The sequence below is a fragment of the Pollachius pollachius genome, assembly GCF_949987615.1.
Source record: "Pollachius pollachius genome assembly, chromosome: 1".
NCBI classification, from domain to species: Eukaryota; Metazoa; Chordata; class Actinopteri; order Gadiformes; family Gadidae; genus Pollachius; species Pollachius pollachius.
The window spans coordinates 46,434,838-46,459,823 of NC_136934.1; the positions used below are offsets into that span (position 1 = coordinate 46,434,838).

The 24,986-nt window shown below is 46.0% G+C and overlaps 2 protein-coding genes across 3 annotated transcripts; one reads left to right on the forward strand and one right to left on the reverse strand.

Annotated features, from left to right (window-relative positions):
* The first annotated feature begins 217 nt into the window (after positions 1–217).
* lratd2b (LRAT domain containing 2b) lies at positions 218–2,769 on the forward strand. Its single transcript, XM_079738330.1, has 2 exons — positions 218–611; positions 700–2,769. Exon 2 carries the CDS (start codon positions 944–946, stop codon positions 1,778–1,780), a length of 837 nt encoding a protein of 278 aa, XP_079594456.1. The 5' UTR covers positions 218–611; positions 700–943; the 3' UTR covers positions 1,781–2,769.
* Positions 2,770–5,387: 2,618 nt separating this feature from the next.
* Positions 5,388–24,844, reverse strand: nsmce2 (NSE2 (MMS21) homolog, SMC5-SMC6 complex SUMO ligase). Of its 2 annotated transcripts, none has more exons than XM_079739170.1 (7): positions 24,479–24,844; positions 24,277–24,389; positions 23,737–23,890; positions 23,240–23,322; positions 22,819–22,925; positions 22,476–22,607; positions 5,388–7,678 (listed from the first exon to the last, which is right to left on the reverse strand). In XM_079739170.1, exons 1-6 carry the CDS (start codon positions 24,591–24,593, stop codon positions 22,502–22,504), a joined length of 678 nt encoding a protein of 225 aa, XP_079595296.1. In that variant the 5' UTR covers positions 24,594–24,844; the 3' UTR covers positions 5,388–7,678; positions 22,476–22,501. The 2 variants fall into 2 exon arrangements, with proteins under 2 accessions (XP_079595296.1, XP_079595295.1); XM_079739169.1 differs by having other exon boundaries at positions 5,388–7,683.
* Positions 24,845–24,986: the final 142 nt, after the last annotated feature.

Genomic DNA, 24,986 nt, shown 5'->3' on the forward strand with positions numbered 1-24,986 from the left:
TACACCCTGCAGGTGCTGCTACAGACAAAGGTAAAGCTGACGTTTGAAATACAGAAACAGGAAGTGAATTTACCCTAAGTGAATTTACCCTACTATTGAAGATCTGTGAAATGTTCAGAACAGGTGCATTACACGAGCATTATGCATGCTTTGGGAGTTTATTGACATATTGAGGATTCATCCTTTTTTTAAGTGTGGAAGCAGTTGTTATTACAAACTAATGCATGCTCGTAAACATTACCAGCCCAACGAAACCACGACGCGCATGTGTCCATATTTGGATGAGGCGCACGCAGCACTGCCGCTTTAAGTGGCGCACCTCCCCGTCTGGGAACCTCGGGTGAGTACTATCGCCGCAAGACGCGCGGAGAGAAGCTCATAATCAGACCCGGGCGTCCGGTTCAGCAGAAACAGGGAAACACAGCCAACAGCCAACAAGCCACACACACACACGTCTCACATAACCCATCGCGGATCTTAGAAGAGATGGAATTGAGAGGGGAGACGGAATAATCGCAGCAACAGGACTTCGGTTGCGGGAATTGAACTCGGATGAGGAGCCAAGTCAACAGGTGCCTTGTTGAGAAGCACCGGCCTCAGGGATAACGAAGGTCGGGCGTGACGGTGTGTTGACACGGCAATATGGCGACCGGGTTACTTGTTCATTCAAATGTTAACAGTGTTTGTTTATTTATTTAGGGAAACACTACTACATACTTGGACATTTGGAGGTAAACCCAACTTTACCAACTTGCACGACTTGACTGCTCATGGATTACTGGCACCTCAGCTCGGTGGAGACGTCGTGAACTATGCCCGGAGCACGTCCCCTTCTCTCCGGCGCACACCTGACCTCCACCCGGATCAGGTGGCTCTGGTGACGGTCTTCCCCGCACCACCAACGCTTCTTTCTTAATTTAAATTATTCATTTTTTCAAGTCTTATGGGGAACCAGGTGGAAAAACTGACACACTTAACCTACGATGAAGTCCCAACCTCGGACCCCAACGGGCTGGACCCCGCCGGGGGGGACGAGGTGGGACCGCGGATCGGGGTGTCCTACATCTTCTCCAACGACGACGACGACCACGAGGACCCCCTGGATGTACCGAACACCAGCCGGCCTCCCAGCCAGGAGGACCCGCCGTTCAACCCCCACAACGAGCTGGCGTGCTCGGTGCACTACCGTGACGAGTGTGTGTACCAGAGGAACACAACGGAGACCAACAACACAGCAACACACTCGCCTGAAAGCCTGTTGAACAAGTGCAGACCGGGGGACCTGTTGGAGTTCGTCTCCGCCGGCCAGTACCCACACTGGGCGGTGTACGTCGGCGACTTCCGGGTGGTTCACCTGCACCGCACGGAGGTCAAGGACAGCTTCCTGACGGACGCGAGCCAGGGCAGGCCGGGCCGCATAGTGAACGACCTATATCGGTACCGCGCGCTGCCGCTCGAGGTGGTGCTGAGAAACGCGCGGGATCATGTGGGGGCGCGGGACCGGGAGCTGTGCTGGCGCAACGCAGAGTGCTTCGCCGCGTGGTGCCGCTACGGGAAGCGCGAGTTCAAAATGGGTGGGGAGATCCGCATCGGGAAACAGCCGTACAGGTTGACGTTGATGTTCTCCCCGAAGGACCGACATGTGCTGGAGTTTCAGAGCCTGGAGGACGTGATCATGGAGAAGAGGAGGAACGATCAGATCGGGAAGGAGGAGGTGGTGCAGGAGCTGGCTGGACACCTAAATGCCACGAACGAGATCAAGGATGATCGTTTTGATTGATTGGTGGGTCGTTGGTTGGGCAAAAGTGATGTGCAGTGATGGACGGTGGAGTATATGATGAGATGACATTTTAGTTTAGGGAGTCGTTGGTCTATGGGTGGGGGGCTTAGTTGAGCTGCCCACTCAAGAAATGGACACCTGTGGACACTTTCTTTTGAGAATGACCCCGGGAAAGTGTGGATTTTATGAGGTCTTGATGGGGTCTTAGGCAATCAAACTCAGGAACCGGAGACCCGAATGTCCAGATAAAGACAATAAGTGCTGTGTATGGATTAAAAGAAACCCTTTTTGTGTGGCTTTATTCAAAACAAGGACGATAATCCACTCCGATTTTTATCCTATGGATACAGTTCACAACCGCAGGGTGGGGTGGACGTTAATCAATTTGTGTTGTTTAATCATTTCTGAAGAAAATATACTTTGTATGATAGTAAAACGGGAATAAATATATATATTTTAAATAAGACTTTTTGTTTATTTTTGGTCCACTGTTGATAATTGACCAATCAAAGGACCACCACTGTCATTTTTAAATAGGGTAACTAATCACACCATAACTATTCGTTCCATGAAGCGATCAGTAGGAAACCCACCAACTATATGAAGAGCTATCAGCATCCTTCTGAAGTTTTATTAAAAATGTAAATGTTGAAACCAAAGCAGGCCAATACCAATGTTTTTTAATGTGTCTTTTGATTTAACATCATTGACCTCACCACTTCACAAAAACAGCTGCTTATACACTCATCGACTCTTTTGTAAACTCATGATCACTAGTTAAAATCGACTGACATTACCGAATTCCTGCATGTAAATATTTGAGTAAACTGAACTCCCTGAAGGTGTCTGAATCCTATAACTTGTTCGTGTCTTTGCTGTGGAGATAACCCTGTTGAGAACAATGGTGGTTGATGTTCTGCTTTCATTATCCTCCACGTTCATATTCTGCTAATGCAGTAATACGTATTGTTCCTTGGGTAAACATGCACTTTGTATTCGTACAAGCCCTCGAAACCTTTTGAAAAGGTAAAAGAAGAGAAACAACAACATGGAATGGGCCCCGACAAGAAGCAAAGTTGAGGCTGCGTTGTTTTGTATTGTATTTCCCTGCAGGTACGTTTTTCTCCCCGGACCCACCCTGTGGTAGAACCATTAGCAGTCTAACCGAATAGAGGGCCTGACAGCCAAATTTGCATTTGTTCCATTCTCTGTAGTCTGCTACGATGATCAGAAGTGTGCGTGCGCATGTGTGAGTGAGTGTGCGTGTCTGTGTGAGCTGCATGTTTATGACACATTCAACACTGGCAAATTAGTATTTGCATATAAACACTATAATGCTGTCAATAGATGGGGATAATACGTTCACACGCATAAGGGGGTCTCGCGATCCGCACAAATCTGACTAGATTAATTTCTAAAGTCTGTTGGCAGACAAACTCAACTGGTTTGAACGGTGGGGATTTGATTACTTTTGCTACTGTTTCGACCAATCACGTAGCGGGAGGTGGCTATCTGTAAGTGTGCAGTTGCCAATAAATTATTAATTATTATAATATTATTAACAGCGAACACAAACTTAGCCAACAGTATTAAACTGCACAAAAGTGTCTGTAAAAGTTTAAAATCAGGACAGTTGAATTGCACTGCAGCTACATCCACATGCATGGGTTTTCTTTGTAAACAGGAAAGAAGGCAGTTCTTGGTATCCGGTCCAGGGACTGTGCCCCCCCCCATAATAAATTACGTTATGGCATAGTAGGACTGCTGGGTTAGCATTGAGTAGATTAGTATCCTGCTGGTGCTTCTGTCTCGATGTATCTTTACACTTTCAGTTGTGTTCGGTCCCTTTTGGTTCACGATGCAAGCAAAACCACAATCCATGCAGATGTGTCACTAGTTTTCTTAAGTCCTACCTTAAATACGTCAGCAGACACTCATTTTCCCCTACTCAATTAGCTATAATGTGTTTATATTTTTGTATCACCGTCTCACTAGTTTGAAACTATGTACAATTAATGTTGAACAAATGTCCTCAGTGGTAAGCTAGAGAGCACAGTACAGAGTGTACCAAGGACGCTACATTCTGCTGCGGCAAGGTATTGTTTCATTTATTTTCCAACAGATACACAACTAAAAGAGAAGTCACTGGTCTACGATGTGTCATTTTTCCAACTCTTTATACTTAATGGGTACAAGACATCCCCCAAAGCTATATACAAAGCTATCTATCTACTTTTATGTACATATTGTAAGACACTTTGGATTAAAGCGTCTGATAAATGCCCTAAATGTAAATGTTAATCTACAGGCACGTTTCTTACCCACAGACACCATGGCGAGGTCTTCTGCAAAATTAATTAGCAGATAGCATCAGCCACACAGGAAGAAGGAGAATATTCTATGATCTAACATAGGCGTGTCCAGAGATTGTTATCCGAGCTGGGAAAGTGGTCTCCACATAGCAGGAGAATCTGTGAAACAAACGGCAAAGAGGCATTTAAGGTTCTCTGGAGAACTGCCGGTCGTGTAGCTATCTTTGTCAGGTATGATGGTATTTGAAGGAAAACCAGCCCAAAGGGTTTCTATCAGCAAACATATTTATTTTGTGCCACTTGTTACTCAAATACCATCTCTGGGCCCCACTGAGAGAAGCTTTGATGGGACTCTTCTGATCCAAACAGAGTTTTGCCTAAAGCCCGAGACACAGATGCATTCATGCGTGGCTGTAGGGGGAAAAGTGTGTTTGGAAGATAAGCAATGTGCAGATGAATCGTGTTGAATACTCAGTCTTCAGTTTTCAGGTGTCTACATTTTAAACCCAATAAGAATAACCATTTGCTCAGCGGTGGCTTCATTTATAGACTTGAGTGCAGTAGGCCTAGATGAGTGTATTTTATTTTCCCATGTTCACAGATTGAAGTAGGCCTAATTGAACAAAAAAAAGATGCTCTTGTAATGCTGCCAAATTATAGCATCCGAACTATAGGTTTAGGTTTGAATTATCAAGTTTTCAACCGCCACTCAAGTGAATTCTGTTTTTGTCTGATGTTTGGAAAGTTGTATTTCATATGAAGGTGAGCATCATTTAAATTAATGATGAAATTAAACTATTGTAATAACAATGCTTTGTACAGTGGTCCGCTGTTCATTGTCAACTCAATGAACTGTAATTCCATGTCAACCTATGGTTGACATGGATGTGGTTGTGTCTATGGTTGTGAAAGTGACCAACATGTGGTTAATAATTGTTCTGAAGTTAGCTGTTTGCCTTTCAGAGGGAACTATTGGTTTGTTTACTTTTCTGTATGCTTGGCCATCAGACTTCCAATCCAGTGGAAGAGGGCAGCTCGTTGTTTATCGAAGTTAAGGACACTTTCTTTGGCCTGCCGACAAGTGATCAGCATGAAAAATATTAAAAAAGCCAATCACCATTGCTGTCCTTCCCAGAGAACATCTGCCTTTTGTTTTTGTCGTCCTTGAATGCATTTGTTTTGTAAGAATAAGCTATGAGCTAAAAAAACAGCTGAACAAAATAATTGGATCAAGTACAACTGGGATATTATAGTTCATTATATTAATACAAAATAAGAAAAACAATGCAAAAATATGTATTTCAAGAACATAATTTTCATTAGAAGAGGGCTCTGAAATGGATTCAGGAGTTCCTGTTTACATTGGTCCTGTCCAGTCATCCAGAACTGTCTGGTTTATGCAACCAGAGGCAGAGAACAAGGAAGTGGCTAAACAAACTAGCAAAACAAACTGGCCTTGTTTGATAGGATGGCTAAATGGATGAATGAAGGCCTGAAGTTATGCATGAACGACTGGTAGGCTGACATTTGGGACTAGTATTCAAATATCTAGGTTATATGCTAAATGTTATCAAAGTATTACTTTGTTTATGCCAATCTTAATCCTTTTATCTCAGGATGGCTCTTCAAGCCAATGCTTTTTATGTTAGTATCCCAGAAAATGTTAACATAGGCAAGAAGTCCTTTAAATATGGAAAAAAATGGAAAAATAAATACATGCACACCGACACGCATAACTTTTATCATCTCAGAGACTTATAAAGGAGCTCCATTAAAGACCATTAGTATAACACAATTTTTCCTGCATGTTCACATTTAATAGTCCTCTTAGCCTAAGGGTCAGTAGAACCCTCTCTTCCAATAATTACCGAAAACACATCACACCCAGGTGAACGCTAGGCAAAATTATAGCTTTTGGAGAATAGTTTTTGCAGTTCACCCTTCAGGAACCTTTTAATATCCACATTTTCTTTTCTTTTTGCAGTCGCACCTAGAGGGAAATCATCTTTCAGTTTATTCCGTGTTGTTTTCATTGTTCGGGTCATTGATGGTTTTGTGAGGAAGATAAATGAAGCTATCCATTTCAGCCTATAGTATACCCTATTCCTCCATACTTTAAGATTTAGTTAGTGTGTGACACCATTAGCTCTGAAACACACAGATAACAGCAGTAAACACAATAACAGAAGCAGCCACGTTCGAGAAGGGAAGTGTAACACAGAATCCAACACACACACCATGAACCTCTTGACAGTTTAAGTAATAATTAAAGATCGAAAAGGAAGTACGGAAGATAATGTCCCAAAATAAGAGGAAGATAAGTCCTTGCCATGAACTGGTCTGGTGGCTGCAAAATATCTTGCATGCAGGAGTGACAGTGGTGCCTTTAGGGCCCATTGTTCATTCAGCTCTGCTCCCAGTCCGATAATGATAATGTTCTCTCCACCGTGCTGTCATAGGACGTACCAGCCAAACATTGCCGCTTGTAGATCTCGATAAGGACGACGATTACTCACTGGTCACTTGTCAGTGCTTTAGCCCAGGGGGGAATAACTGTTCTGACTGGGAATGATGACCCCTGCATAGCACAAATATCAACCCACAGCTCTGACTGGGAGTGATGGTCCTTGCGTCGCAGAAATATCAACAAACACACAAGGGAACACATACACACACACACATGCGTATGAACACACACACACGCGCAAACACACACACATACATAAACACACATGCACATACACACACAGATAACTGACGGAGCGAGCACCATACTGGGACAATCTCCCCAGACTGGAGACTTCCACGTGCACCATCATACCATTAAACCATTTGATCGCACCAGTCACACACAACGCCACAGCCATCTGGCCGTGGGGGGGCTTGTTGTCACCACTCCCGTTTACAGTGGCCCATCATGCATTGCAGGTCCATCATGGAGTCAGGTGTTGCGCCGGCTCCAAGCTGAATATGCCGCCGGCTCAAATCATAGACATGGACATTTTTGGTGGTGCAACAGTGGAGACTGTGTGTGTGTGTGTGTGTGTGTGTGTGTGTGTGTGTGTGTGTGTGAGGATACACAGTATGTTAGAGAGAGAGTGAAGACAAATTAGCGGGCGGCAGCACTTGTGCCTGTCTGTGTGTGTGTGCATGTGTGTGTGCGTATTCGTGTGCACGCATGTGTGCTTGTGCATCAGGCCATCCACGGCCAGAGCCCTGCAGGTGAAGAGTCGAACCACTGATAACGAGGTTTGCATCCAGACCGTCGGAGGCAAACCCAATTTGCCCGTACTCAGCGGTCACCCATTGACGGAGCGTCAATGGGACACGGGGAACCGCCAGATGGGAAATTGTGCACCAGCGGTTAAAGAGGCCGAGATTGCCCCGTCTAGACGGAGCTGTGGCAGCAATAACCAGAGGGAGGAAAAGAAGTGGTCGCAATCGAGAAGCCAATCAGGTGACCGTGTTGTGACATGGAGGGTCCGAGGTGGGGGACTGAAAGAGGTCTTCTTCTTCCTCAACGCGGCACGTCGTCGTCGAATGAGGCCTGTTCTTGTTCGATGTTCATTTCCTGTTTCGAAGGCAGCTGTGCTATAAAATAGAAAAGGAGAAAAAGACAACAACAAAAAAATCTATGGTGGATTTAGGACATAAGAGTTTGGACCTTGTTTTGGAAAACAAACATGGAGGGATATATGTGCTGCAGGTAATTGTTTTTCGGTGTTATGCCAGGCTTAGCCTCTGCTAAGTGCTTCGTTCCCGATATAATTGCGGTGCTATTCTGAGGGTAGACATCCCCCCCACCCTCCCCCCTCCTACGCCTTTCAATGTGCATGACAGTTTATTGCTTTATAATTATGAGACTAATTATCAAAATTTATTACAACGCTCACACACAACCATGCACAAGCCAAACACGCACAGAGACATAATAGACACAGACAGACACAAAACAGTTTGTGTCAGACATACCTTTAACCGACTACCAATACACAGGAGGAATCGTTTTGCTTTTTTGTTCCAGATCTTTCACTAACTTACCGAGGCCTTCACTGCTTTCCATGAAGAGTTTTCGACAGGAACATTTAATTGACAACGACATCACGTTCAAATCACACCTTTCCACATCCTCTGTGAAAAAGACAGCTTGACAGCCCTGGGAGGGTTTGATAGAAACAGGCCTTCATCGTGTTACTTTAAACCTGTACAACTGGGGGACCCTGCTCAAATACCCTTTGTGTCTCAAATAAGGAGTCACATTTGCTCTCTCTCTCGCTCCTTCTCCCCGTTCTGTTCTTTGATCTCCAACCGCTGGGTAATCCCTGTGTATACCTGCCCTTTTTTTGTTCGTTCTGCTTTCATATAGTCGAGGTATATACCCCCTGCTGAGTCTCTGAAGGTTAGGGGCAAGGGCTGGGGGGCAAGGGGTACAATGTGTGTGAGGACAAAGTGTGTAGTGGGGGGTGAGCGCAGTGGGAGGCGGACTGTCCTCCGATGAATCAGCATGCTTCAAAGGCTGGAGATCAGTGTGAAGTGCAGGGCCCTCGCTGGGAGGACAGCTGGCCTGCTGGCCCCGGGCCCTGAGGGGGCTAAGGAAGGCTAAGGAGGGGACTAACAGGGGGGCTAATAAGAGGGCTACGAGGGGGTTAAGGAGAGGGCTAACGGGGGATAACGAGAGGGCTAAGGAGAGGGCTAACGGGGGATAACGAGGGGGCTAAGGAGAGGGCTAACGGGGGATAACGAGAGGGCTAACGGAGGATAACGAGAGGGCTACGAGAGGGCTAACGGGGGCGGCTAACGAGAGGGCTACGAGGGGGCTAAGGAGAGGGCTAACGGGGATAACGAGAGGGCTAACAGGATAACGAGATGGCTTACGGGGGCGGCTAACGAGAGGGCTACGAGAGGGCTTACGAGAGGGCTAACGAGAGGGCTACGAGGGGGCTAATGAGAGGGCTACGAGAGGGCTATGAGGGAGCTACGAGAGGGCTAACGAGAGGGCTAACAGGGGGGCTAACGAGAGGGCTAACGAGAGGGCTACGAGAGGGCTACGAGAGGGCTAACGAGGGGGTTAACGAGAGGGCTACAAAAGGGCTAACATTAGCCCTCTCGTAAGAGGGCTAACGAGGGGGCTAAGGAGAGGGCTACGAAAGGGCTAACATTAGCCCTCTCGTAAGAGGGCTAACGAGGGGGCTAAGGAGAGGGCTACGAGAGGGCTAAGGAGAGGGCTAACAGGGGGGGCTAATGAGAGGGCTAACAACGGGGGCTAATGAGAGGGCTAACATGGGGGGCTAATGAGAGGGCTAAGGAGAGGGCTAAGGAGAGGGCTAATGAGAGGGCTAAGGAGAGGGCTAAGGAGAGGGCTAAGGAGAGGGCTAAGGAGAGGGCTAAGGAGAGGGCTAAGGAGAGGGCTAAGGAGAGGGCTAACGGGGGATAACAAGAGGGCTACGAGGGGGCTAAGGAGAGGGCTAACGAGAGGGGCTAACGAGAGGGCTAAGGAGAGGGCTACGAAGGGGCACCATTGGAATCTTTAATGGGTCCATGTTGCACTTCAGACGCAAGGTTTGATCGACAGATCGCTTCAATTGAATTACCTCACTTTTCTTTTAAAGTGGCTAACTAAAACTAGCCCCACAATCAGACTTTTGATTATTGTGTGTCGGTAGAGGTGTCAAATCAACACCGTGTGACGCTGGCCATGGTAGGAATACACTGAGGACAAAGCTCCATCCACTTCCTCTGAAACCACCAGGCTCTGTGTGCCGTCTCCCCCAAGATCCTGAGTTCTATCAGCCATCGTTCTATTGAACGACAACAATAAATGAGTTCAAAATTGTTGTTTTTGTTCAATGTTTTCCTACCGGCCATTGTACTGTGAGTGTCATTGATTGAAGGCCATTCTTCTGTGTGCTACGTCCTTCCTGCCCGGCTCCCCCCCCGATGCGAACGCCATTTCATGTTCGCGCCGTGCTCATCCGCGTCCAAACCGAGAAGGAATGCGAGGAAATCGTTGCTCCCCGGTCACTAAACAACTTGGCCTTATCTCACCTCCCATTCATTTCCAGGATATCCCACCGGCTTTGAGGCCTTGATTTTAATAACGGAACAAGCAAGGAGTGGGTTGTTAGTGAGAAGATTTGGTTGATTGTTTGTACAGTAGTTTGTTATCCTGGGTTTTGGTGTTTCTTACTTTGGCTCAAGGTTTATATTGAGCATAACAGCAGCCACGGGAAGATCGCCAAAACGGCTTTCTGCGGACAAGAGGGGATGGTTTGAAAGAACCAACCCAAAATAAACAAATCACCAATACCGATCTTACTTTTTCTTTCTTCCAACATCATACCTGACTTCTAATCATCACACACACACACACACACACACACACACACACAGACAAACACAGAACAAAAAAGACAAACAAATAGATGCTTGGCATTTCTCCCCACAACAGGCCATCTGATGAATAATTCAGGCCTTCGCTCCCGGTCTCGTCTACGTCTTACTCCTCTGCCCGGCAGGGTTAACCCACTCCGTCTGGGGCTCCGGGGGGGGGCTTGTTTTTTTTAACATTCGCCCATTGAAAGCCCGGTCATTAAAAATCAGAGAGGTAGTCGGAGCGGGCCAGAACCCCCCCCCCCCCAAAAAAAAAACACAACCCATAAATTAACCAGACGCTACAAACACACACAAAGACAACACACCACCCCACACGCCCTCCCCCTTTCAGTCCATTCATTAATGATGTCTACGGCCCGCCGAGGCCGTCATGACTAGCGGGGCGAGTGCCGTCACATTTTTAGATTCCGCCCTTGAAATCCAACCCCCCCACTCTCCACACACACACACACACACACACACACACACACACACACACACACACACACACACACACACACACACACACACACACACACACACACACACACACCCCCTCGTGTCAGACCCTGCAGCCCTGGTAATCCACCAGAGGCAGCGGGGGGGCGAGGTGGGGCTCCGGCCGGTGACCCCCCCGTCGCTGCACCGTAGCACTGGGGGTCTTCCTGTGTGACCAGAGCCCGGGCGCTCCTTCACCGTGGTTAGTGTGCGTGGTCGTTTGTTGTTGGCTCTCTCGGCCTCGGACACAGAACAAGCGAGCAACACCGGCTTACACAAACACACACACACACACACACACACACACACACACACACACACACAGACGCTCACACACACACACACACAAGCTCACGCAGACCGGTGTACACACAGATGCACACCTGCTCAAACACACACATATACACACATACAAACATGTGTGCCAGAGTCACAGTGACACACATTCTAACACACACACACACATACACTTACACAGAGATGCTAAAACACAGACTCATAATGACAAACACTCTAACACACACACACCCATACACTATCGCAGAGATGCTAAAACACAGACTCACAATGACACACACTCTAACATACACACACAAACACTCATACACTATCACAGAGATGCTAAAACACAGACTCACAATGACACACACTCTAACACACACACACACACATACACTCATACACTATCAGAGATGCTAAAACACAGACTCACCAAGAGATGCTAAAACAAAGACTCAATGAAACACAAACACACACACCAACTCACACAGAGATGCTAAAACAGACTCACAATGAAACACACACTCAAACAGAGACGCTAACACACAGACACACAATGACACCGACTCTAACACACACACACAAACAAACATACATACACTCACACACACAGATGCTAAAACACAGACTCACAGTCTCACAAAAGAGACACACACTCTCCAACAAACAAACAAACTCAAACAGAGATGCGAAAACACAGACAAACAATGACACACACACACACACACACACACACACACACAGACACACACACACTGAGTTGTTGTAACCAAGAGTCAGACTTCATGCCCCGTGCATTACAATTCTCCCCTTTCACTTTTGATCTGCTTTCTTCCCAGAGCTCGAGGAGAGGAGAGCTGTTTGAACGAGAGGGGCTGGAGGCAGGGGGGGGGGGGGGGGGGGGGGGGGGGGGGGGGGGGGGGGGGGGGGGAAGGGACAGGGTCCAGCCCGGAGCGAGGGGAGGCCCGGGCACGTAGGGGCGCTGGGTGGTTGAAGGATGGCACATTAAGAATCCTCAAGTTCAATTAGGAGTGCTTAACGGGCCATCGGTATGCAAGGAGGCTCTCACCAACACTTATTTGAATGGCAGGAAGAAGAATAAGGCGGCGGAGAGGAATGCGGAGGGAGGGAGGGGGAGAAGAGAAGAGGCAGGGAGAGAGGGAGGGAGAGAGGGGGGGGGGCACAGTCAAGACTTTTGTGTTCCTTTTCTTCCTCCGTTGTTGGTTTGAGGGAACAGTTGGCCACTGGAAGATTTGGGGAAACCCTTCGGGTACATGAGATAAAAGTGTAAAAAGTGATGTCTGTGGAAAGAGGCAAAGTACTCGGGTCTTTGCTTTATTCCATTCCCAATTAGCAGAACGACCATGTAGCCCGGAGCGGTGAGCGACTCACAGAGACGTAGGCAAACAACACAGAGACGCACGCACACAGCACAAGAGACGCACGCACACAACACAGAGACAGCGAGCGAGGGAGACGACGGGGTCGGGGAGCGGGGAAGAAGAAATCAAACGTTCAGAGATAAAGTCAGACAAAAGAGTTAAGTCAGACCCAACAATTCAAAGCCGGGAAAGTTAATCTTTCCTCCGAGTGCATTGTCCTCAAGACCGCGATGCCTGGCGGGCGGGGAGGCGAGCGCGTCTCGGCGATACAGCCGAGATGTGCGACACGAGTCGAGGTAAGGCTGACCCCTTTACCAACCCCTCCTCTCGCCCGGGCATCATCGATGTGACGCGCATTACCATCACCGGTCAGCCCGCGCATCCCAGCGCCTGTAAACCCCCCCCCCCCCCCCGCCCGCGGAGATCACACGGCGAGACCGGACCCATGACAACAGATCTCTCGCTCCCTCTCCTTCTCCTCTCTACGCGCTGTCACAGAGATCTTTTTTAAAAAGGAATTGAATAGACATTCTTTCAGAGCTGACTTTTTTGTCACCCCCTTTTCCTCTCCCTCTCCCGATCTCACAAAGGCTCAGGGGATTATTTTAATGGCTATTCAAACAGCGAGACAAAAAATAAGAAGAAGAAGGAGAAGAAGAAGGAGAAGAAGAAGAAGAAGAAGAAGAAGAAGAAGAAAATGTACCCGGCCGCGAACGCAAGGGACAGTTCCGGGGCGAGGACAAAGCAGAGCTCAGGCCCAGTGACACGAATCAAAGTAGAACTGGTTTGATACAGGTTTCTCTTTTAGACCACGACACTCTGCAAGGGAACACCCCTTGACATGCAAGCGAGCGCACTCAAAAAGAGCCGGTTTACTGTGTACTGTACAGAGTTAGCATCCGCTAAGATGATGCTAATTTTAGGCCGACGTTAATATCTTTAGCAAGCGGCTTGCTGTCACGGAGAGATGCCTGTAACTAAAGGGAGAAGTAACAGGGATTAGAGCCAGAATAAACTGTAAACTGGTGCGGTTGGTTACACTTCTTAACAATGATGTTCCAGGATGTGATTTTAGCGGGTTTGGCTTCATGATCGGGAGTTATAGAAACAGGCAACTTGTAAAACCAGAGAGGAGTATTGACTCCTCGTTTATAAGGCCAGGGCAATACTTCAATATTGTTTGCATGGTATTGTGAAATACAACCCGACAGTACAATACTCAAACACGATAAACATTTTTGTTGAATTGTATTGTATGGTCGTGAAACGAAGATCGACTTATCTTGGTACCCAGTTTTACAGTAAACATTAATTACGATGAGGAGATATGCCCTTCAATTATCAGGTGAAAGCTTCCAGTTAGATGTATGATGGTTAGATAAGCAGACAAGCGGCCTACTGGGTAGGCCGGTAGACGGATCCACCTATCATATCTCTAAGTGGACAAGCCCACTTGTGATGTCACTAAAACACAGAAAAGGCTTGACACTCACACCTGGTTGCATAATATCACCCTTTAAAAGGAACGTCAAGAGACAAAGACTGTGTCTGACAGGAAGTCAAAGAGTAAAGGTTCATGCTGGAACATGTATAACAAAGTAGAAGATTTTCGGTTCCATTGTTAGCCCTCTCCTTATTTGTGAATGAAGCAGAAATACTTCACGATTGGTCTGCTTTTATTGCCCCGCCCGGATACCAGCACTGCTGTATCTTCACTTATCTTATCTTATTTATCTTATCTCTGCAACAGGCTGGACACTTTATGTAACGTTGTGTATTAATAACACTGAGACGTATCTATACGCGAGGAATGAACCGCTTCTATCAGGGTCAGCGGGTTTGAACAGGGTTAGGCTCAGCCGCCTTCATTACCAAGCACCGGCTTTTGGTACCAATGGGAATGGTTGTAATAAAACCAAATCTATCAGTTGTCAACCAACACTTATGCAATTTAATTATTCATCCTTCCAGACTGCAGCAGGTACTTCAGCCCGAAGGAAAATCCTATTAAAAACTAAAAACTAGCACAGTTTGATCCAAAATACAAAGCAGGTTTTATACAATGCAGTCAGCATCAAAATCACTTTTATACAATGCAGTCAGCGTCATTGCGCTAAGACAATTAATTGCAGAGGGAAAATTGATATTTTTAAGATGGATCACTTGATTCATGGACCCCATGTTTGCAAAACTCAAGTCCTATCTACACAGGCAGACATTAATGAATTTAACATCATCGTTCGTCTATGGTCATACAAACAGGCCTGACTTAAAGGAACGATAAAGAAGAATAGACCCAACAGACAATAGAAGTAAACGAGCAGTGTACAAAATCTCCTGGGAGAGAAAAAGAAAAAGAAGCCACCTGAGAAAACCTGTCAAATAAAACCGTCACAAAGGGGAAGCCAGCACCTCTCTGACAGGCCTGCGCAGGGAAAGTTCTGGAAAGTCTTGTAACACACCTAACTTCCCCGACTGAAACGAAGGCATTATGTGGACCGGGGTTCATTCAAAGTTTGCAAGAGTTGCGAGAGATTATGTGGATTTTTAGAGCCGCATTGTGTGAAGGTATGAGCTGATTGCCGGATCGCCGTGCACCGAGCACACGACTCTTAAGTGTTAGCGGTATGTGAGGGAGCTGGCCTCTTGAGCGTGTGCCTGTCGTGTGTGTGTGTGTGTGTGCTTTTTGTAACGAGTGGCCCCTCAAAGCGCTTTACCATTATTGCCTAACATTCACCCCTTCATTCACAATTCATACACATATTCACACACCGACGGCGGAGTCAGCCATGCAGGGTGACGGCCAGCTCGTCAGGAGCAGTTAGGTGTGAGGTGTCTTGCTCAGGGGACAACCTCGACACTCGGCTAGGAGGAGCCGGGGATCGAACTAGCAACCCTCTGGTTGCCAGTCTAACCACTCCACCCCGCCCCGTGTGTGAACGTCTGTTTGTCCCAGGCTTAACATTCCTCCATGTGGTAACACAGCTTTCTCAGAGTTTACGTCAGCTGGCGGACAGGGTGTACTACGAGTATATCGCCTCTCCAATAGTCAACAAGTGATAATTAATGGGCACGATGCAAACACCTCACGTTCTCACGCATTTCTTTCGTCAACTGAAAACCATTCACTCATTCAGTCATTGAGGGATTTTCTTCCAATCTATAGTTTTCTTGTCAGCTGGCGCGGTTGCCAGGGCAACTGGATAAAGATCGATGTGACCTCGCAATGTTTACAGGTCTCCAACCTAAGGCTTCTCCCCGATTAAAGACCCCACAGGACGACTGAGGTAATCATTTTGCAAGGTTGCGCATGCACACACACACACACATTCACACATGAGTTCAGGAATGTCACATAATGCCTGACTAATAGTGTTTTAGGAAAGGACCATGAATGCGCATTCATGTTCACCGTGGCAACCCACCCGGTGTGTGTGTGTGTGTGTGTGTGTGTGTGTGTGTGTGTGTGTGTGTGTGTGTGTGTGTGTGTGTGTGTGTGTGTGTGTGTGTGTGCGCTAAACAGCAGCTCCTTGGTAATGCACCAGCCATGGCAACCAGGGACTGCCTCTCCTCCGACCGCACACACTGGCTTTGAGGTCGCATTGTAAACTAAACAGAAGCCTTCCAAACAGGCTCTGATCACAAAGAGTGTCCCAGCGGAAGCGCCATGTGTACGCGTTCGTTCCTCCACAGAGCCAATACACTGTTGATGTTCAGGTATACAACGAGGACCATACCATCTGCTGGGATCCAGCAGTAGTACTATGTTAAAGTCAAAATTCTGAGTGTCTCGAAACTTTTTCGAGATCCTACTGAATAAATCCTCATTTGCACGAATGGACGAGGCTTTCAGAGGGAGGTGTATGACTACAGTGGGCGGTCTGCACGGCGTTGACTCAAGATACTGTGGTACAGTTTACTGCTGCTGGCGCCAATGACGCCAGGCTTATGGATCCCCACCTGTTCACCCAGATTTAAGCGTGTCTGCTAGCAGACTTTAGATATTAATCTAAAGTCGGATTTGTGAGAGTAACCATGTGGCTATGAGTTATGTGTATAACTCGCCTGTTAGGTTTACCAAACTAGTTATATAGCACAACAAAGGTCAGCATATGAATGTAATCAATCTATGATTGATTCATATTTATTATTGTTATGGGTATTTCAAATGTTATTACTTATTATACATTGTTTAATATACATTTAGTGTATTCTTTACCTTATGACATAGTTGCAGATATTTACACTGGTAAATGTGGGGGGGGGATGAACCGATGGCCGAGTGATTTGAGAACCGACCCCAGTGTGCTGCCTTTATTGGAAAACATGGCATACAAATATTTCCTCTCACAGACAGTCACACACACACACACACACACACACACACACACACACACACACACACACACACACACAAAAATGCGCACACACACACACACACACACACACACACACACACACACACACACCTTGAGGTGAAAGGAATTATGTTGGTGGTTGGTCCATATTAAAGCATAAATGTTTTGGGGAGGTAGGAATCGGTTTACCACACAGGGGCATTGAGTGGTTTCCTGAAGAGACACGCATACAGCTGGGGACTTGCGGTGGTCGTGTGTATGGGTCTACCCTGCTGAATGATGATTTTAATATCTTCCAACTTCAGCGCTCATTCTGTGAGCAGGGATGTGTTTTAACAAGGGAGATTCTTGGCAGGGTGGCAATCTTGAATTTCTCCGCTAAACTATTTTTTGGGCGGTACCACCATGAAACTCCCATGTTTTGGGTCGTAAAAAAGGAGCATGGCCTTCTCCCTATACAGCCTTAACCAAGCCAACATATTAAAAGACCTGCATAGTGGACAAATAAAAGTCACAATGCACTTTTACTGAGCACACAGAAACAAACTGTTACTGCGCATCTACGACCAAACTGAAAGATCGCAAAACACACAATCTGGGTGAATCATCCATATGCTGGGAATTGTGACGCTGCATACTGTGTCGTTTGAATGACAAACATATTCTACTACAGTGTGGCAACCAAAACAACAACAAAAACCCCGAAGGACTCGCAGTGACTTATGAGCAACACAACGTCACAGCAGGCGCTGCCTAGTTATCTTACACACACCTGACACGAGCGCTGTTCCTCAGTCAGCAAACTAAATAATAAATAGGCCGTCGTCCTTTGTCTGTGTGTGTCTGTGTGTGTGTGTGTGTGTGTGTGTGTGTGTGTGTGTGTGTGTGTGTGTGTGTGTGTGTGTGTGTGTGTGTGTGTGTGTGTAACCCAAGTCTTCCCTCCCGAAAGGTGGGAGGATGATCAGTAACTTCTCTGCACTCCTGCTACCAGAGAGGGTTCACAATGTGTGTGTGTGTGTGTGTAACATAAGTGGGTTCAGCCACCAAAGGTAGGGGTCAGGGGATACTCAACAGGAGTACCCTGTTGGGTGCAGACGGGAGGGGGGGGAGAGAGGGGGTAGAAGAGGGAGATGGGGGGAGAGTGGTACGGTAAGTTTTCCTGAGGTGGTAGAATCCATCAAGACAACTCTGAGCACTAAACCTGAGAGCTGAGAAAACTGCAGATCAGAGAAGCCAGAAGGGAAATAAAATGAAGGGAAATGAAAGGAAGAAGAAATTAATGAATTCAAAAGATTTCAAACAAACTGAGGAATTTGAAAAAGTATGGGGGACATACGTCGGGTAACAAAGGGTTGTTGTTCAACCTTGGGACCAGCAAAGCACATTACTTAGAGAAAAGCACCTTACGCATTTGATGTTGACTGGACTTGAGTGGCAAATCAAACAAATGTTTTGTGGTGGCGGGGCGAAAGGAAACAAGACTAAAAGTAAAACCTCTGTTTCACGGAGAGGTGGAATTTGTTCGAGGGAAACATGCTTTTTGTTTGGAAGCCTGATTGCTTCAGAAAGGATTGATGGTCGGGGTTTTATCCGTGCTCCGAAACGCATCAGGCCTTTCAGCCCGAGCACACAACGCTCCTGCCGGGCATTTAGCCTGCATAACACAACAACCCGTCCCCACAAACACACACACAAACACACTCTCTCTCACAAAAACAATCTCAAACCAACACACACAAACTTTCGCACAAACACACACACACACTCACAGACACACAGACACACGTGAGAACAACAAACACACACGCAATCTCACACAAGATCAAACACACACACAATCTCCCACAAACACATCCCCACACACACACACACGTCCCCACACACACACACGTCCTTAAAAAAAACACACACACAAACACCGAGGTCAAAACACACTCCACCCGGCCGTGTTATCTATGAAAGCATTCCAAGGCCGTAAAGAGTGGGTCATTAAAGTGAGGGAGGCCAGAGGAATCAGGGAGTGGAAGAGCAGGAACAGGGGGAGAGAAGGACGATAACTTGGTTAAGGAGGGGTGGTGGAGGTGCCGGCGGTGGTGGTGCTGGTGGGGGCGGGGTGAGGAGGTGGTAGAACTAAACCAAACATGATAATCAGACGATGAGGTCTAGTATACAGAGAACAGTAATGTACGAATCGCTCAGTGATTGGTGTATACGGCTGAGCAACAAGTTGGAGAATAGCTTGCATCCCAAAATTGCATGAATTTTGACACCAAATATTGCATCAAGATCAAGCTCAACAACTTATATTTATTATAATAACAGTGCAAAATAAAAGCAGATGATGAACTGCCAGAAAAAAAGAATGACTCATAATCATGCTTTCCTGTCTTAATGATTATGTCTAATTTGCAAGTAATTGATGTCTTCCCTGATGATAATGTTGATAATCATGCAACCTCGACTTTGGCTGTTTTAAGAACAATTACAAGTAAATTAACCAGTGCACCAGTGTCTGTAGGTGAGAGGCTTACACTACCAAGAGAGATTCAATATCTGCAAAAAAACATCACTTACACATTTAGTAAAGTTAAGTTGAACTAAACTTTTTTAAACTTCTCTTCCCCTCTCCACCTGTGCCCTCAGGTCATGAAGTCGCAGCTGTGAATAAAGATCAGCTTTTTGTTCTTCATCAGCGCAGTTGGTTTGCAACAGCAGTAACAGCATGGGGTCGAAGTTCTGACACTTTGCTGAAAATGACATTTCTTTTGATTCATTTGAGACAAAAGAACACGCACACGTAAAGCCTAGCACAGCACGACGAACAGATATGAGCTCACCGTACAGTTCTCCTGGTGTGAGGACAATAAGACCCCACGTGTCGACCTCAGCGCTTCCATGACATAAAGAAATCTTCATACAACCGCAGTACTGCAACCAAATTGCATAAGCATTTAGCTGACACTTTTATCTAAAGCGACTTACAACGGATCATACACACGTTCACACGCCTACGGTGGGGTTCAACGCGCAAGGCGGCAGCCAGCTCATCAGGACTGGAGCAGTTAGGGTGAGGGGGAACCCCTCAACTCTTGCTTAAAGGACACCTCAACACTCCACTAGGAGGAGCCGGGGATCGAACTAGCAACCTTCCCGTTACAAGTCAACACGTTCTACCACCTGAGCTAGGCCGACCTCACAGCTCAATGTACCCCTTACGTTTGGGTCACGCCAGCCCCTTTCAGAGGGTAAGATCAAGCACGGGATCTCGACCGCCGCTCTAAAGGGAGTTAAAGTTGCCGATAGGCAGCCAAACGCAACGTGTCCAGGCCTAATGCCTCAACCCGCGACATGTTATGTAGCCCAGATGAGGGCGCGGGCGTCACGCCCCCGTACCTGTTTGTCGTATTATCCACCTAACGAGACAGCTGTTACGAGTGAGTGACGCGGCTGAAAAGCGGCAGCCGGGAGAACGATTTGATTAGGTTAGTGGCCTGGCTCGAACACAGAGCGACCGGTGCTGCAGGAATGAGTGACTAAGCATTGTTTGACGTGTCGGTTGGTTCTCTCACCATCAAGGTGCACTTTCAGCAAGCGCACACACACACACACACACACACACACACACACACACACACACACACACACACACATTAAGAACATATTACATCAGGCCTAGTATTGTTCCACTTTCAAATCGCATTTCTAAACAGAGAAATGTCTGATGTAATGTTATTAAAAGATTAGCTTCACCTAGTTTGATCTGAAATTATTTTGTGGTCCAACAAAACCCTTTGATTAGGGGGAAGCAGAAAGGGAGATTTACACGTCAGAGTTAATTCCCTCTGTTGTGAAACAATATTAGTTTGTTCACCTCTTTGTAAAAGTAAACAGGGAAAATAAGGGCCATATTTTGGGGGTAAAAACAGGTAGTGGAAGGAGATTTAGCAGAGTTATGTAATTTTAACATTTTGCAACCCAATTTATTAGGGTCTGTAAGGATGTCTTCATTCAAAAGGAAACATGTTAACATTCATTAAAAACTTGTTAATGCATGGACCACAATAACGTCTGTATAAAAACATATACTGTATAAAAGGGTGTTAGACAGGAGATGAACCTTTTTTTCCATTAACTCAAGGCAATCAACAAGAGAATGAATTACATGGCTAATTTCACAAATTAAATTAACAATTAAATCTGCATGGCTGAGCAGGTTTGTCCAAGAGTCTTGAGTGCACTTTAAAAATAAAATGGCAGCTTAAGTTTCTTTAGCTGCGACTTTCTGGAAAGGGATGTTTGTATATACAATGTTGTGAAATCCTGCAGCTCCTTCGCATTCTCAGATCAAATCTCACAAGACTTCAGTGGGGCTACAGGTGGAAAATCACAAGGGGTTTAATGAAACCTCTTAGGCCCAAATGTGAATTTGACAACATAATGATAGGCCACTTTGGTTTGCGTTAAAGGGAGCTGTATAATCCACTGTATAATCCAACACTGAAATCAATTGAACTTCCACTACCATCAGCTTTTCCAACCCTTTTTCTACAGGCTTTTATTCAAAGGGACAAGAAACATTCAAATTCAAAGAACGCCTCCCAGTGGTTCACCAAGGGTACTGCACGGTGACATGATAACTACTAGACGTGGAATCACTACTCCCAACCAGTGTTGGGAACGTTACTTTAAAAAATTAATTAGTTATAGTTACTCACTACTTGTTCCAAAGAAGTAACTGAGTTAGTAAGTGAATTACTCTATAATAAAAGTAACTAGTTACCAGGGAAAGTAACTATTTGCGTTACTGTAAAAAAAGAAAGTTGCTATATGTCAAAGAATTTGGATTTTTCTGAGCAGTTTTCACTTGGCCTTAATGTGTTAAATGGTTGAACTGCCCATTCAAGGCCCTGATATACTTCCAACTGAATTTTAATTTGCTTAGTTGCAAAGGCTGTGGAACATCTGCTGAATACTACAGAAAATGCCAACTTTTCATCGGATTGCTCCGGACTCGCCATTTCTGCTGCTTCATCGAATCTGTTTGGTGTGTGCGTTTGCCTGTGTGTGGCACATGTGTCCTGGCTTGTGTGTAAAAACACTGGCTCCGATTGGATACCATGAAACATGACTCTGCCTTAGCCAATCATAATCGCTTATCTCGTTGTTAACCCACCCGGTCTCCTCACTAGCAGTTTGTGTTTGCAGCCAGGGGTGGGTTTGGATTACGCAGTTTATTCAATCAATTCATAGAAACGCACCGCATTCAACGTACAGTAACTGTAACGGCGTTGCAACGATGGAAATAGTAATTAGTTAGATTACCCCGTTACTGAAAAAACAAACAAACAAACAACGGCGTTACCTAACGCCGTTCTTTTAAACGGCGTTATTACAAACACTGCTCCCAACTATATCAAATTAAGTAACGCAGTTCTGTAATAAATGGACAGTGTACATTAACAACCAACACATATAAAAAATATAACTTTATTACTTTGCTTGTCCAACAGACGGGTTCCGCTACACCTGGCTGGCGTTTCTCTTCTGGATCCTCCTCTTGAGTAACAGGTCCGGGACCAGGTCTGCCTGGGTCACGTTGATGTTCTCGCAGCCCACCACCGGACAGCTGCACGGGGTCAACAGACACAAACTCATGTTGTACGGTCGACCAATTACAGGCAACAATGTCATTGGAGGTTTGTACACCACTTCGATTTGGTCGCAAACCTGCAATTTACTTTGTGTGTGTGTGTGTGTGTGTGTGTGTGTGTGTGTGTGTGTGTGTGTGTGTGTGTGTGTGTGTGTGTGTGTGTGTGTGTGTGTGTGTGTGTGTGTACCGGAATTTCTTGTGCTGCTTGTGCCTTGCTTTGATCATGGCCAGGATAGCCCCCTCGTCGTAGTAGTGGTTACACACTTTGTTCTTCATGGGATTCTCCATATCCCCCTGCAAAACAGGAAGGTCAAAGCACTGGTTGACAAACATTAAAAACAGTTAATTGTCTGTTGTTTCTTTCTATATTTTAGGTTCTCAGCTCCTTAAAAATACATATACAGTCCTCAGACTAACTGGCAGTCAATAATACATTTCTTATTTGTTGTATATGCATGTATAGGTTTCCTTTGAGAGAAGTTTTCTTTTTTTTAATGTAAAACTACACCCAACCAAATACATACAGTATGCTTTTGAAACTGGCAAGTTTCCATGCATTGGAGAATTTGCCTGAGTGATTTCAAGAGACGCTTGAGACTGGAACTCACCTGTGTGAGCGGGCAGGTGAAGTTGACGTATCTCTGTGTCAAAGCGATGTCCTCATCCTGGTTGTCTTCTGCCTCTCCATTCTCTGAAGAAGCAACAACGAAAGGGTGAACAAATGTACATTACAACCATTACATCAGACATTAAATTATAAATGAGTTTATGATAGCACAACTATTTGAATTGATCCAACTGATCACAATGAAATGAAATATGAAAACAAGACATCTTAATATTATTAATTAATAATATAATGTATAATAAATAATATCATGATTCACATACGCTGACTGTTGAGTATCACCTTTGGTCATTTCCATCCCCAGTGATAATCGGGAACTCATCTTACGATGGACAAAAATCAGCTGGGATCAAACTTAGGTTTCTTCAGTGTTAAGAAATAACCATGTTCCTCCCAATAACCGACCACCATGTCTGTGAGCCCTGAACAAACCACATCACAAATGTAGCACCCCGCATGCTCCTCTGTGCTCCTCACCTGGCTGGAGAGCGCTGCCCACCCCCTCTTTGAAGGCCACCACCTTCTGATGGTTGTGCAGCTCTGCGTCGGACAAGGAGGCCATCTTGGCGTCAAACTGCTCCTTCACCCGATCTGACAGGCTGAACAAGGCCTCAGGCGACTGTTGGCTGACCTGAGGAAAACACGGTCAATCTCTCTTTCTCTAAGAAACACTCTTTTCCACCGAGTTCACAATGTGTATAAGATTAGGAAATGTAATCGATGATTTGTTGAGAAATATTACTTCATTTACAATTGTGCGCACAAGTCATGACTTAACATGGTGTACAAAGTCGTAATTAAGCTATAACAGCACTAACCCCTCAGACAGGTGTGTGTGCAGCTCGTCAGACACCTGTCTGAGGATAGCGCTCTAAGGTTTGGACAGTTTCCCTCAGACAGATGTGTGTGTGTGTGTGTGTGTGTGTGTGTGTGTGTGTGTGTGTGTGTGTGTGTGTGTGTGTGTGTGTGTGTGTGTGTGTGTGTGTGTGCGTGCGTGTGTGTGTGTGTCAGACTCACCTCCGAGTTGAACTGCTCTACGATGTTCGAGAAGCAGTTGATCTCTCGGTCCAGCTCGGCATACTCCAGGATCTTGGCCTGGAGCGTCCCCAAGCTGCTGCTGTGCTCCGTCTCTGAAACGAGATTTATCGACTTACACCTTAGACATCACCAAACAAAACGGACAACACGTATAGGGACCTTTATCGCTTGCTTTACTCACCGTTGGACTCCACCAGGTCCATGGCCACATCTATCACCATGTCCATACTGGTCCCGATGTCCTCCTGGCATGACCTCAGCCCTGATAGAGCCGCTTGGACCGCGCTGAACGACATGAGGAGGTCTGGAGAGACTCCAGCAGTTTGGGGGTTTGACCTCAAACGACCAGGATGCGTCTTACGACGATATGATCGATATTAGCGTTAGCTTTCAAGTTAGCCACGGAATCTGAGCTTGCTGTGTGTTATTAATGTGAATATCTGAGTGATATTCAATAAATTAAAATAAATCGACAAAATATCGCAAGACTTGAGATGATTTGATCAACTTTCGATTGCACTCCGGAAGCAGGCGTGAATGTAGAACACCCGGGAAAATAGAACGGCATGCACTTCCGGGTTGTACGTTTCACAGTAAGAGTTTTTATTTGTTGTCCAGATGTTACATTAGTTAGTACTGACATAACATTGGACATAACATTAACGGTACACGACTTATCATTTGTTCAA

What these genes read in the sequence shown, in the direction of transcription:
- lratd2b (XM_079738330.1), top strand. Translation starts at nt 944, where the DNA reads ATGGGGAACCAGGTGGAAAAACTGACACACTTAACCTACGATGAAGTC.
- nsmce2 (XM_079739170.1), bottom strand. Translation starts at nt 24,593, where the DNA reads ATGTCGTTCAGCGCGGTCCAAGCGGCTCTATCAGGGCTGAGGTCATGC. An exon ending in TCACCTGCCCGCTCACACAG is followed by an intron (nt 22,926 to 23,239) that starts GTGAGTTCCAGT and finishes CCTGTTTTGCAG; the next exon opens with GGGGATATGGAGAATCCCAT. An exon ending in AAGCAGCACAAGAAATTCCG is followed by an intron (nt 22,608 to 22,818) that starts GTACACACACAC and finishes GACCCCGTGCAG; the next exon opens with CTGTCCGGTGGTGGGCTGCG.